This window comes from Botryllus schlosseri, chromosome 4 (genome assembly GCF_051294905.1).
Source record: "Botryllus schlosseri isolate E-star chromosome 4, Bs_hap1, whole genome shotgun sequence".
Classification (NCBI taxonomy): Eukaryota; Metazoa; Chordata; class Ascidiacea; order Stolidobranchia; family Styelidae; genus Botryllus; species Botryllus schlosseri.
In genome coordinates, this window is record NC_137239.1 from 24219046 (window position 1) to 24232428 (window position 13383).

The 13383-nt window shown below is 38.4% G+C and overlaps 1 protein-coding gene across 1 annotated transcript in view; it reads right to left on the reverse strand.

The window, feature by feature from the left end:
- The window catches only part of LOC145438296 (uncharacterized), a 65815-nt gene that overhangs the window by 12999 nt on the left and 39433 nt on the right, over window positions 1-13383 (reverse strand). The window contains exons 5-8 of the mRNA XM_080315689.1: window positions 11625-11780; window positions 8026-8106; window positions 7674-7841; window positions 1160-1211 (exon numbers count right to left, since the gene is read on the reverse strand). Coding sequence (XP_080171815.1) covers window positions 1160-1211; window positions 7674-7841; window positions 8026-8106; window positions 11625-11780 — 457 coding nt within the window. The remainder of the gene's footprint in view (window positions 1-1159; window positions 1212-7673; window positions 7842-8025; window positions 8107-11624; window positions 11781-13383) is intronic.

A 13383-nucleotide genomic window follows, 5' to 3' on the forward strand; every position in this document is an offset into this window, starting at 1 on the left:
ACCAAAATTCTAGAAAAAGAGGACAAAATCTTAAAAAGGAGGACAGTCAGGCTAGGGTTGCAATTCGTCTTTTTTAAAAGGATTTGTCCTCTTTTTTGATTTTTTTTTAAAGTGTCCTCGGAGGACGCCCCTTTGTCCTCTTTTTGAGATTTTGCCCACCTTTTTTAAAAATTTAGGTCATATTTATTGCAAAATCCGACTGAGATGCCGTAAAGCAGCACCGAAGTGATGCTCCGGCGGGTTTTTCGGGAGCTGAGCGGGAAGTTGACCTTTTTTTAGTCAACCGACAACGAAGTGGGTAAAATTTACCATTTTTTGAGAATTCTCCTCAGGTTTTGCATGTCTGAAAATTCTGAAAAAGTGTCCTCTTTTTAGATTTCCAAAATCTGGTAACCCCAATTTAGGCGTCCTCGGAGGACATTTTCAAAAACCTAAAGAAGGGCGTGTGGTAACTCTAATTTAAACTGACTCTGGTAATGATAAAAACAATATCCTACAGTTTAGGATATACCATAAACCCAGATTAGGCTACAATGCTGAAATGCTCTGATATCAGAAAAATCTTTGGTAACTGACATTCCACCCATAATTGTGGCACGTCAAATGTCCGCTAGCTGCAATATAATAACGCGACAGCTTTTACGATGTCATGATGCATTTTTCATCTCGCATGGTGTATATAACTCATTATTTTAACAAAATATGCCAAGCACAAAAATAAATTTTATTCCCGTTGAGAACTACTGCTCTACCATATTCCAAACTAACGCATTTTCATGTACAAATGCAGTGTACTCTTGAGAATGCAATTGCACCACCTTAAAGTGAAAAATCCAAAATGAAACAGGTATAAAAAATTGTCTTTGAAGCCAGCTTTCACATGATAACATACTCGCTTGAATGTTTTGATCTGAAATGTGCAGACAATCATGAATTTTAAAAATGTTGTAACATTTGAGCCCTAAAATAAGTTTATTGTGTTCGTTATTAACTCATCTATGCATGTGCCAATTGTCAGAAGATTTGGGAATGTGGTGGTTCCAACGTTTGTTGTCCAGGTTTAGAATGACCCGCATATGAGAATGGATCGAGCACGGAATGGAATGTTAAATCTCAACTCTCGTTCTTGGAACGGTAAAAATTTGCGACATCTACTCACCTGGAATAAAATCCGATGTGGAGTAGCTGCCAGGCATCTGCTTCCCGAGCCACTGAAATGAGAAATAATTTGCAAATATACTAAATACTTGCTAGTAAAAGATGTACGCGCTGGGCTAAAATCCAAATCCCGTTACTAAATATAATTTCAAATCCAAATCGAGATCCATAACTAATTTTACTTCTACCTTGTCAGAGAAGTAAAGAAGTGTTGCCTACTTGCACTGATTAATCAAGTGGCTACAATGTTAGAATACTTCCATTTTCACTTGCTGTAACAGTTGTTAGACAAGACTTCTTACTTTATAATATTTCGATTTCAAAATGCTGCAAGTAGTTCCAGGATGATTTTTCGTAATTTTTGTTCAGTGAAAGTGTTATAGAAGCAGCGTGATATAGCCCATGTATCGCGGTAACTGAAAATATTTTACAATATTTCGCTCACTTGCTGTGTATGGTCATCTTGCATTAGTTGCGATGATATATGAGATCTTGCAATTTAGAAATAAATATTATCTGTTAACCACTAAAAGTAACCGGCCCTCAACTAAATCTACTTCAGACTCTACTCGCTTTAACGCAGTGGCGGCTCGTGACAATATCGGGTGGTGGGGCAAGGGCTGCAAGCGACTTTTTATAAACATGACGTCACAATGGCGTTTTCAAACGTAAACAAGTAACTTAATTATGGTACGGCAACATGAATTTCCCGACAACAGTGATTTTAACGTATGTGCCACGAGAGGTCTACCGGTGAGCTGTGACTTGAAGTGCGGTGACTGCGTAAACGGCGTACGGAACCAAGATTCAACACGGTTCATGTTCGCACTTGACCTGACTAATTATCTGCAGGAATGGAAATGACTGTAACGATAACTCGAGTCTATCTGGAAAGGTCAACGAGTTCGGACACATACGCAATTGTTATCTCATAGATTGGGCCTGTCATATTGAATCCAAAACATCATTCTGAAGAACTAAGAATAGCAGCCTCGGAAATTTTGTCTCGGTACAGCATAGGAGATTTTGGCATTGAAACTGGAGACTGTAACACGACACATACGGCTATATTACTGTCTATAGGTCTGCTGCGAAATCGTCTTTGGAAAATATATTACCGAATAAATACGTGGATGAAAGCCGTAAACTTAGTACACTGTTACATGACATCATTGAGAAGTAGCCTCATGGCTCATGGTATGCTACACTGCCAAAATTAATACGAACTGACCAACACCGAATTTTGCGTAAAATTTACCGAGGAATAGGCTGATCAAGTGATCAGCTGTTAGCCGCCATCGAAAACAAAATAGGTATCGGCCTGTCGCGCTTGACAGAGGGTTGTCAGCAAATGGCTTGTAGGCCACAATTTCACGGTGAAATTGACATTGGAGAATATAATATAAAAGTAAATATTTGAATGCAAACCGAGAATGTTAGTAAACTGTTTCATGATATCCATGATATCATCATCTCATTACCTATCTCAGTATGGAACACAGTTAACGTTAGCACAGATACACCGGCTCTGGCGTGAAATCCGTAATGCGTTGTAGGCTAGGGTTACCATATTTCAGAAACCCAAATTCCGGACACGCTTTAGCGCCCACTAGTGGATTTCAAAATGAGTCATGACGTCACACTAGCAAAGCTTTGCTCAGAGACCAGAGGTGCTGGTCATGATCCGGTTCAGGAATGTGTGTCTGTGTGTTGTGTCACCGGGACCGAAAGCACATGGTTACAGCCTCCTACCGCCCAAATATACAATGATTTTGAGCCCACACTATAGGGTAATCGATGCAGCTTCTGGGGGGGGGGGGGAGGGGTACTTGCTATATGAATCTGGTCGTTAAATTATTTGAATGAATTCTGTAAATAATATTGGTCGTTCCATATATTACTATATAGCTACTGCTCTCCGCCCACATCATCAGAGATAGCGCTAGAGCTGGTGGAGGATGATGAGTTCGAAAATACAGGGAGCGTAATTGCACATGCACATGGTTAAGTCATGTTCATGTCCTACCGATAAGATTGTTTATCAGCCTTACGCCGGTGCGCACCACGGAGCTTTATAAACACCCAACATCCAGTGGTTTCAAAGCTTTTATGGTCGCGACTCCATCTCCAATTTGAAAATGTTCCGTGGCCCTATCAAAATTTGACGAGCTGATTACTAAAAGAAGTCAGCACCTTTGCCCGGACTTACTCACGGGCTATTTTGGCAGCTGATTACATTCAACATATTCGCAAACCCCCGAATAAAGGCAGACGACCCCCCCCCCCCGGTTGGAACCACTATATTTGAATAAAGCATTTAAACGGTTTTAACGATCTCTATGAATATACCGTTCTCCTATAATTGCGATTACAATTAGGCTTATTCCAGTAAATAAAGATTGTTTTTATTTATATTTTATTGCAGTTTTTGCGAGGGTGGTAGTCTCCATATGAAAATCAACAAATGTGATAGTAAATCGCGCGCAGCGCGAAGAAAAATATCATGCATCAGCATAAATATTTCAAAAAAATATTGTTTTTATGGTGATTTACGAAAAAATTATGAGCCTACGACACAAGTCTTCAAAATTCCGGACATTTGGCATATTTTAGAAATTCCTCCCGGACGCTAGTTTGAACAGTGAAATTCCGGACATGTCCGGGAAATTCCGGACGTATGGCAACCCTATTGTAGGCTCAAGTGTCAGATCAGCGCACATCGCTACCATACTCAACCTTGATAACGAAATTACTGTCCTAATCATTGAGTGTCAACCTTCAGACTTGGCACAGCGTTCGATACTAAAATCAAGACATACCGTGCAAAAGCTTATGACGGATCTTGGTAAGGAGCATCGTTAAAATCAATAGAGACCAATACCGGCTTTGCGTAAAATCTGTTAGCGATAAATAACGAGTCAGCTCTCACTCGACTTAGGAAACGAAATTACCAATAACATAGTTCAAGGACAAACTTAAAACTTGGTACAGCGTTCGACACTAACATTAAGACTTACCGTGCTAAATGTCATGACTAGGGCAATTTTTTTTGACATGTCAAAAAAAGTCAAAATTAGGTCAAAATTGTAGCGTTAGTCAAAATTTGTCAAAATTGTTTACAAAGTCAAACATTTTTTGACCTCTGCATTTCGTTTTTATCGTAGATTTTGCGCTGTCGGTGAACTTATCATTTGATATTTTACAGCTTGTAGCCTACTTTATAGGCCTACCGTTGTAAACGGACCATCGTCTGCTCATTGTGAATCATAAATGGTCAAATGAAACAAATAGTGACATGGTTTTATGGTCAACGTACCGCAATATCCTAGCTGAAGCAAGACTGCTTGGACATTGCATGGTTCTTATATCAAGAAGCGCAAGCTGAAAAATTGTGATATAGACAACATTGTCAGAATGAAGCAACACGGTTTGTCACCAGCAGTGTGCACACAACTTGAGTGTTGTCAGCCAACAAATGCTGCTGTTGAACGTTCTTTCTCCGTTCTTGACAAGCTACGTAGTAAGGACAGACACTTTCTACCCGAGAATGTAGGAAAGGATCTTTCGTTGTACTACAACAAATTTTAATTATTTCCACCAGAATACGTAATGTAACTACTGGAATTCTTCATAGGGCCAGATTTCGTTAAAATACTAGTTTTTCATGTAAAAATCTGTCAGTTTTTGAGCCAAAAACGTTTTTTCAGCCCAAACTACTTTGTAAGGACAGACAGTTCCAACCAGAAATGAAGATAAGTAGTATAATTTTAACATTATTTGCGAAAACACCTAATTTGCATACGTGAGGTCAAAATTTGGTCAAATTTCAGTTTTTTTAGGTCAAAAAAGGTCAAAATTTAGATTTTTTAGGTCAAAATCTTCTGTTTTTTAGGTAAAAAAAAATTGCCCTAGTCATGACCGATCTCGGTATGGAACATCGTCAAAATCAATGGATACCAATACCGGCATTTGAGTAAAATCTGTTTGCGATACATGACGGATCAGCATACACTCAACTTCGGAAACGGAATTACTGAAACTTGGGGCAGTGTTAAATACCACCATCACGACATGACATACCAAGTTTCAAGAATTATCATGGTGTGAAACACCATCAAAATCGACCTATACCAGCAAAGGTAGACTAAACGCATATGACGGTGACCGAGTTGAGATATAGATACGATTGTTACACCACACCTTATGGGCACAGACCTATTTTGCCCCGGTTGCTCGGTAATTTTATGAATAGGAGAGAGTAAATCACCGTTTCTTTATTGTGCGCGGCTTTGAGAGAATAGGCAGTAAAAGCTTGTTATGAGCGCTACCGGGGCATGCCCCAGTTAGGCATTCGTAAAGCGAAAGCACAGAAGAGAATTCGATTTTCGCAGAGACTTCGCTATATACGGTATTTACAAGCGAAAGGACAAGAAGAATACGATTTTCGCTGTGATTTCGGTATATATAGATTGCTGTGCGTCTATAAATAGTAAGCAATTGTTATTGAACAGAATTTTAGGTGGGGCAATGCCCCAGTTGCCCTATAGGACGAGCCGTCACTGCTTTAACGCATCTCTGATCATTCAGGAACTCGTGTTAGCGACTTTCAGAACCAATGGGTGTCAGTATGCTCACCAGATGTCGCAAAAGATATAGATAAAGAACTGTATTTTATCCTATCCTATCCTCCAAATTTTTTCGACTCATCACCCCCTCATTAAGCTCTATGTATCTTTATAACAACCCTAAAATCTGGGGCATCATCAGCTGCGAAGTGCTTCTACTTTTCTCTAGTACTCAACTAGTTTATTGCGACTCGTTCACTTATTTGAGTACTTTGAGTTGATTACTACAGCTTTTAATGTTGAAATCATGATTTTGTTGTCAAGTGAAAAGTAGTTTTTGGACGCACTAAAACGACATTTTACTTCGAAAATGATAGAATTCCTAAACAACTTCACAATCAGCAACGCATGGGAAATCATGCGTAAAACAATGATTCGTGTAAAATATAGAATGTCGAACCACACTACTATTCACTATTACCGTTCGTTATCAGGTAACCATGGTAACGACACTATGTTACGCCATAACATGTTATAGCCTAAAGATTTCAAGTTGCGTTGATAACGCATTATTAGGCATGTCACGTGAAATGAGAATTTAACGTAAAATGATGACACATATTATACATACCTAATATAACACCTCTACCTAATGATATACCTAACCAAATGATGACTGACATGGTAAAACTTCCAACTCAGCATAGATATCACTTGCAATCTTCTGGGCTTTCTTCAATTCGTCTCCTTGCAACATATAAGGTTCATCCAAGTATATCAATGTTACTCTCTTCAAATTACAGTTCTTGACGAGAGACGAAACGTCATCGACAGAAGCACCACATCCAATGGAGAATATGCATCGGATATATTCGATCTGCGGCGGGAGAGTATTACTATTGATATTGTGTATTAGAATGATGCTTCCTGCTATTGCTAGCTTTTTCAACAGGAGCTATGATTTGTTACTTTGGATCATGGCTAGTTAACCTTTTTGCTATTCACGGTCACATTGCGATTACTCATGTCGCCTATATACGGCCGCATTCCCGGACATAGTTGTCATGAAGGAACTGGATGCCAAATATCCATGTTAAACCACCCATGTCCATTTCCCGTGAACTCCGGACTAATCGATTTATTCGCATCGGCATACTACACACACTGAAATTGCGAGTGATCATTGTGAGTAATTTCTGGGACCCGTTATGGTCGCGCGAGCCGCGAAAATCGTTTCGTATTCGGGAATGACTTTCGTCAATAATATTAGTAGTTTCACATATTACTATCAAACACTTATTTAGGCTTTCTCGGCCCATGCGATCAGATTCGCCGGTAGAGTTAATGGGTGCGAGTGTTTTAGAAAAACTCGGGAAGATCATAAATGATGATTGATCTTCGGGTGGGATAATTGTTATTAGTCACGTTGCTGCATCCTAGCTATGATTTCTCGACCCCCCATCAAGATTGTCAGTACATAATGGAACTATATTGAAATCGCCCAAACGTACCAGTAAAAAATTTCTTTTGTGAGGAGCACACGATTTCAAGTTGGTTTATCTATAAGAGGCGCATCAATTTCCTATGCTGTTCACTTCTGTACTGCGGTGTCAGATTGCAAAGGACGCTTCTATTTTTCCAAATTTCCATATTAATTCATATTGGAAGTCAATTTGTAAATTGAATATGCATGTCGGCGGCCGCCAACACATAATAATTGAATTACGTTTCGAAAGCCGCACAAATTCCATTCAACGGCCGCCGGTTGGCTAACCCTGCTTTAGATAAACTTGTTGATAAGAAGCAAGAGCGGTGGATAGCTAGGACAAGAAAAATAAGTTAATTCGTGCGAAGGGGATTCGAACTGCACGGCAGAATTCAATAATAAAAGTGCGTCGGTGGGGGAAGTACGTTTAATCTATGCAAATAATACCGGATCATAATTACTACCTTATTTTGCTTGCAAGCTTCAACGATATTTCTGAATTCATCTTTTTTCGCAATGTAGAACATCGCATGGATACTGCCAAAAACGGAAATTGCTCTGCCGCGGTTCAAAATTCTGTTGTAATCGTCGACGGAAATCTGACCATTCACAGCAATTTCCAAGACCTCCATCTCAAATGCGAAAGACGTAACTAGTTAAATCTTGAGATAAGACTCGGTAATTTGATTAAAGACAGTTATTCCCGGAAGTTAAGATAGACGCCTAAAGAATGATCCATTCCGATTTTCGAGATAATATGATAGGGAAATATAAATGCGTGCGAAAACATTATTAAAATCGAATGAGGAATCGTACTTGATACTTTTTCCGAGACGTTTCTATAACGGACCAATCGATATCTTCTTCCTCAGTGCAATCTAGCAATATCTTGCTTATCTGAACACAATATTGGCTTCATGAGGTAAGATGACATTATCGTGACGCGATCATGTATTGAAATCGATATTCATATATTTACAGTATAATAGTGGTTTGTTACAATTATTTCATTGTATACATTGCATACACTGCAATAGGTGTTAGTCGCATTCTTAAGCATGATCTTTCATTAGAGTCTACCCATGAATATCCTTCAGTATTGTATAGACATATGATATAAGTAGTGGTGGTCAAAGTAGTCGTCGTCGATACTTAGGTAGAAGTCGCGATAAGTAAGTAAAAGAGTAACTACTCCAGGCCAAATTTTGCCTAAAAACATGAAAACTGCATAGTAGAAGTAAAACTAGTCCTAATTCATAACGACTTGAGTAATTAGTGAAAGTGGGAAATATTTAATCAAAGTACTTCGACAATTAGAAGTACTTTGGTAATAACCACCATGTTTACGTGAAGGTTGAATCTTAACCGAACCGTAGAACATATTGGAAACTGCGTAAAACTGGGTACGGACACAAGGATATCTTATTTTAAATTTCAAAAAACCTGGTTTCCAAGCCCACGATATAGATCAGGCATTGTTTCCCATCGTGCCCAACTAGGCCAATGCTTGAGCGTACACTACGATATGGAGCGTAGACTTGGACAGCTAGATAATCTTCGGCTTTTCTGGATTATATTAGAATCAGAGTTACAGTTTTTCAAAATTAAATTAGAATTAAAATTAGAGTGCACCGTTTTTTCCAATTAGATTAGTTCTAGAATTAGAGGTACACATTTTTTCAAAAATAAGATTAGAATTAGAGATATGGAGTTTTTTTTCAAAATTAGTTTAGAACTAGAATTAGAGCTACACAGTTTTTCAGAATTGGATTAGAATTAGAATTAGAGTTGAATATTTAAAAAAAAAATAGATTAGGAATAGAATTAGAGCTACACAAATTTTTCAAATTAAATCAGAATGAGAATTATCGAATTTGCAAAAACTTGGAAATTGAATGAAACGGTGAATGAGAAATAATTAAAGCAAAACGTTCACTTCATATCGAATCACACTGCATTTCCATAGCCATGAGAATGGTTAATGTTTGTACACACAAGCTTGGCTCGTTTTGCACTGTACCAGGGGTCATCAACACGCAGCCCGCCAGGTCATTTTTTGCGGCCAGCATTCTGATTTGTGATTTTTAAAGAATGCGGAAGACAGCATTTTGAAATGCTGAAACCGATTTAAGTTTCAAATTATTGTTGTTGTTTCAAGTAAAGCTATTCGTCTGTACTATTCCTCACTAGCTGAAACGGGCTGGGCGATGGAAACAGCATTTCATCAATGGAGAGTCAGCTGCTCTGAATAAGTATAATGCCTTGACGTGCAATGGCTCAGACACTGACAAGACCGAGATGATTAGAAACAGGCCCAGGACGTCCTAAAGCGTTGTCAGGTATCGGACGCAGCTCATATAGTTTAAAATAAAATGAAGTCATGATATTTCTTGTTGTATTTGTACTACTTTGATAAAATATTACTTCTGATGTATAGTAAACATGCCCATCGCCCTTGCTAGTGAGCACAGCGTTGTACTAACATAAAGTTTGAAAACGTGGCTGCTCAACTGTACGGACTATTTTGTCTCGACACCGCATTCTTCCGGCCCGCGGCCTCCACGAATTTCGAAAAGTGGTCAGCGACCCGTTTTGAGTTGATGGCTTCTGCACTATACAGTTCTCCTGAATGACTGTACGGTACAAGCAATGCGATGGCGACTTGGCACAGGATTTCCCTGTACGGGTGACGTTGCTTCTTAACTCGCTACAAAAATGCCGCGGACAAATAGGCCTTTTCAGGAAAACAATAAACTAGACACGAATTAAAATTAGAGTATACGAGCATTTCACAAATTTGATTAGAATTAGAGCATAGAAGCATTACACAAATTAAATTGTAACTAGCATTTCGCTCTAAATTAGTGAAATTAGACAACCAGAATTATCTAATTATCCAAGTCTGATGGTGTGTAACGATGTAGCCTACTTCTACTTCTGAAAAGTACGAGTTTAATATCACAATTTCACACATAAATTCATGATTGAACCAACTTGTGACGTCAATAATCATTTTGCGTTACTCGCAGGGACGCATCTCGTAATTTAAAAGGTAGCCAGCACCGATGAACTGCCGAATATTTTCGAACCGTCGACTAGAAATACTTTGGAAAACTATTTATTTTGAGTACTTATAAGTTGGGCTGGGCACAATCTAAATGAAGTATTAATATTAATGATTCGAGTCGAGTAGTAAAACACGATTTTTTTTCCAGCACTGAAATTATACGCTCAACGCCACTGAAAGTTTATTTATCAACGAGAATTATAGTTTCGATACTAATTTTCACTGTTGAAGCCTTGAAACCGTGATTGGTCGTGTCGTAGCATACGAGACATACAAATCTACGAACCTTACCGGATATAGCACATTTCAGAAATCATCATCATCCCACAACATTGTCATCAAGTGCAATGAAATCGGTATGGTCGGAAAAATATCAAAGTATCTTTCATGTGATGGAGAAAAGACATTATATTCTTTGTGGTCGCCTAAAAGATACACATTTGAACTTTGACATGTTACATTCTGTTATGACGTCACAACGAGTGATGTTCGATTTCTCCACTCGAATCATATTACGTGATTCAGAATCGAATCACTCAGGTATTCGATTTTGCTCAACCCAACTTATAAGATCTTACATTTTCTACTTGGACTTGGAGTAGTTTTAACAAGTCTTAGCTAGTTCTACTTGCAATCGCGTATAAATTCAACTAGCTACTTCTATTTCAGTGGTTCATTGCTTATAAAGGCCTAGTGCAGTATACAGTGATGTGCTAATTCGGTCACAGGCCTCCTAACACACCATGCAAATGCCATTTAGTCCTAAGCATGCGTTATTTGCTTTGTTTCTGCAAAAGCATGGGTAAAGTTAACCCATAATTGGCGTCGGTGCATTCGGGCCTTCGTCGCCCTTTCGGGCAATTCATCGTCTAGATCGCGGTCTTCGAGCATTGCTACATGATTAGCAAGGCTGACTACCTTTACGCAAGAGACGCAAGTTAAGGAGATATTGACGACACAAGTTGTTAATTGAAACATCCGTCTTACTGACCTGCGCATCCTATATCAACAAAAATGTTTTTCATGTTAAATCGTCCAAACTTAAGATTGAAACTTGAAATTACGAAACACCATATCCACTCTACTTAAATTGCAACAAAAAGTCATGTCATGCAGCTCTGAAATGAAATATCGCATATGCATACGAAACAATCCGAATTATGTTTGATTCATGCACGCACAAGAAATCGTCATACTCCTGATATCTGTTATAATTGGACAGTGATTACTTGATTACCTACTTGTGGATAAAGTATGGATAAGAGTTGAAGAAAATAGAATAAAAGAATCGGTTAATCAAGATCCAACGTTCTGTATATTTATGAGAAGAAAAATATCAGTATGTGACCTTTTCCAATTTACGATCTGATAACTGCCGCAAATCGTCCTGTTTGGTCAACAGTTGACGTTGTTCATTCAATTTGATAAATTCTGCATCGAAAAGTATCCCGAGAAACCCCATGATGGCTGCGCTATCAACGCGGTCGAAAGACAGAGTAGATGTCTGTGAAAAGAATGTCAGTTAGATCACAACCAACGAACGATTCATTCTCAGAGATACGATCAATCATGAGAGAATATTGCCACTACATATAGCCAATGCGTGCAAGGCAGTGTGATCTCGTTATCAGAACATGGATTGCCAAAATAGTCGTCTGAAATTGCGCACATGAGCCATGCAACCACAACATTAATTATATAGGCCTATATTGAGACTCTAATAAAAATACATTAGCTTACTCCCTCTCTATCTTGCACGAATTATTACGAAATTCTCGACTCTCCGTGAAACAGTCACTGAATTTCTTCGTCATGACTCATGGTAACTCTCTTTCTTATTGGCAGTACATAATACTTCTGCTTGACAAACTTTAAAAAGCGACAAGTAAGGAAATGAGTCGCATAATATGACAAAGTACAAGTAGAAGTAGAGCGGCGGAAAAGTTGATTAACTTGAGTAGTTACTGCAAGTCAAGATACAATACTAGAGTACTTCGTAAAAGTGGAATTACTAACACTTCTGGATTTGAATTAATAGAATACTTCGATTCGCTTCAACTCCCGACCATCGTTTCATTGTATTGCGCAATTATTTGAATTGAGTAAAGTTGATTAAAGTTTGTTAAAAGGTAATTTGAATTGAATGAAATTAAATAGTCGATTCAAATCGCAACCCTGTATTGGGTATGATCTGATGATGATGATGTCAATTACCGCTTACGCCATAATAACGTCCATAATTACGTCATAAGCCAAAGCCTAGCTATACTACAGCGCAAAGTCATTAGTGTACATGCCTATGGTGTTGTTTTGCTGCTTTGCAGTGAAATCAATGAACTTTGCATTTTAATGGAGTTTGGCAAGTCACAGTAGTATGTTTAAGGGCAATATGGGCGCATTCAAGCTTTTTTTATTAAGAAGAACCTAACTTCTCTAATATAATAAAGAAACAAAGGATAACGGATGTGGTGATCCGCAATTAGGCAATAATGACTTTCATCTGATTAGGTACGTTGTAAAGTACAGTGTCGCCATATCGTTACCGTTACCGTGCTCTTCTGTTCTGCTGTCAGTTGTGTTCTATGTTGCTTAAAGCCACATTGGTTACCTTTGCTTTAATAAAGCTTCAGTCAGTTATTCAACGCAATAGTCAGTTTACGACAATTTAAGCAACATAGAAGTATGGCAGAAAGGATTCTGAAATCAGACAAGCTCGATATCAGTCCGGACTCCGCCTCTGCTGAAAAACAGTATAAGCATTGGAAGAAGACCTTCGATAATTTTCTTTCAACATTTGATCAAGATACACAAATCGACAAGCTGAAGATCTTAAGGAATTTCCAGTGTTGGCATCAAGTCACTACCTTCGAGTCACGATTCATCTCGAGTCATTGCAGATTTTGACTCGAGTCAAGTCAAGTCAATCGATTTTCAAAGGTGACTCGAGTCAAGTCAAGTCACTCGTTTTTTGGAAGTGACTCGAGTCAAGTCGAGTCAAGTCAAGTCAAGTCACGAGTCAAGTCACAATTCAAGTCAAATTGAATTTTCGAAGTATGAGTGATGATTCAAAGCCATAACATTTTGCTAGCTGTGTGAAAACTAGACTA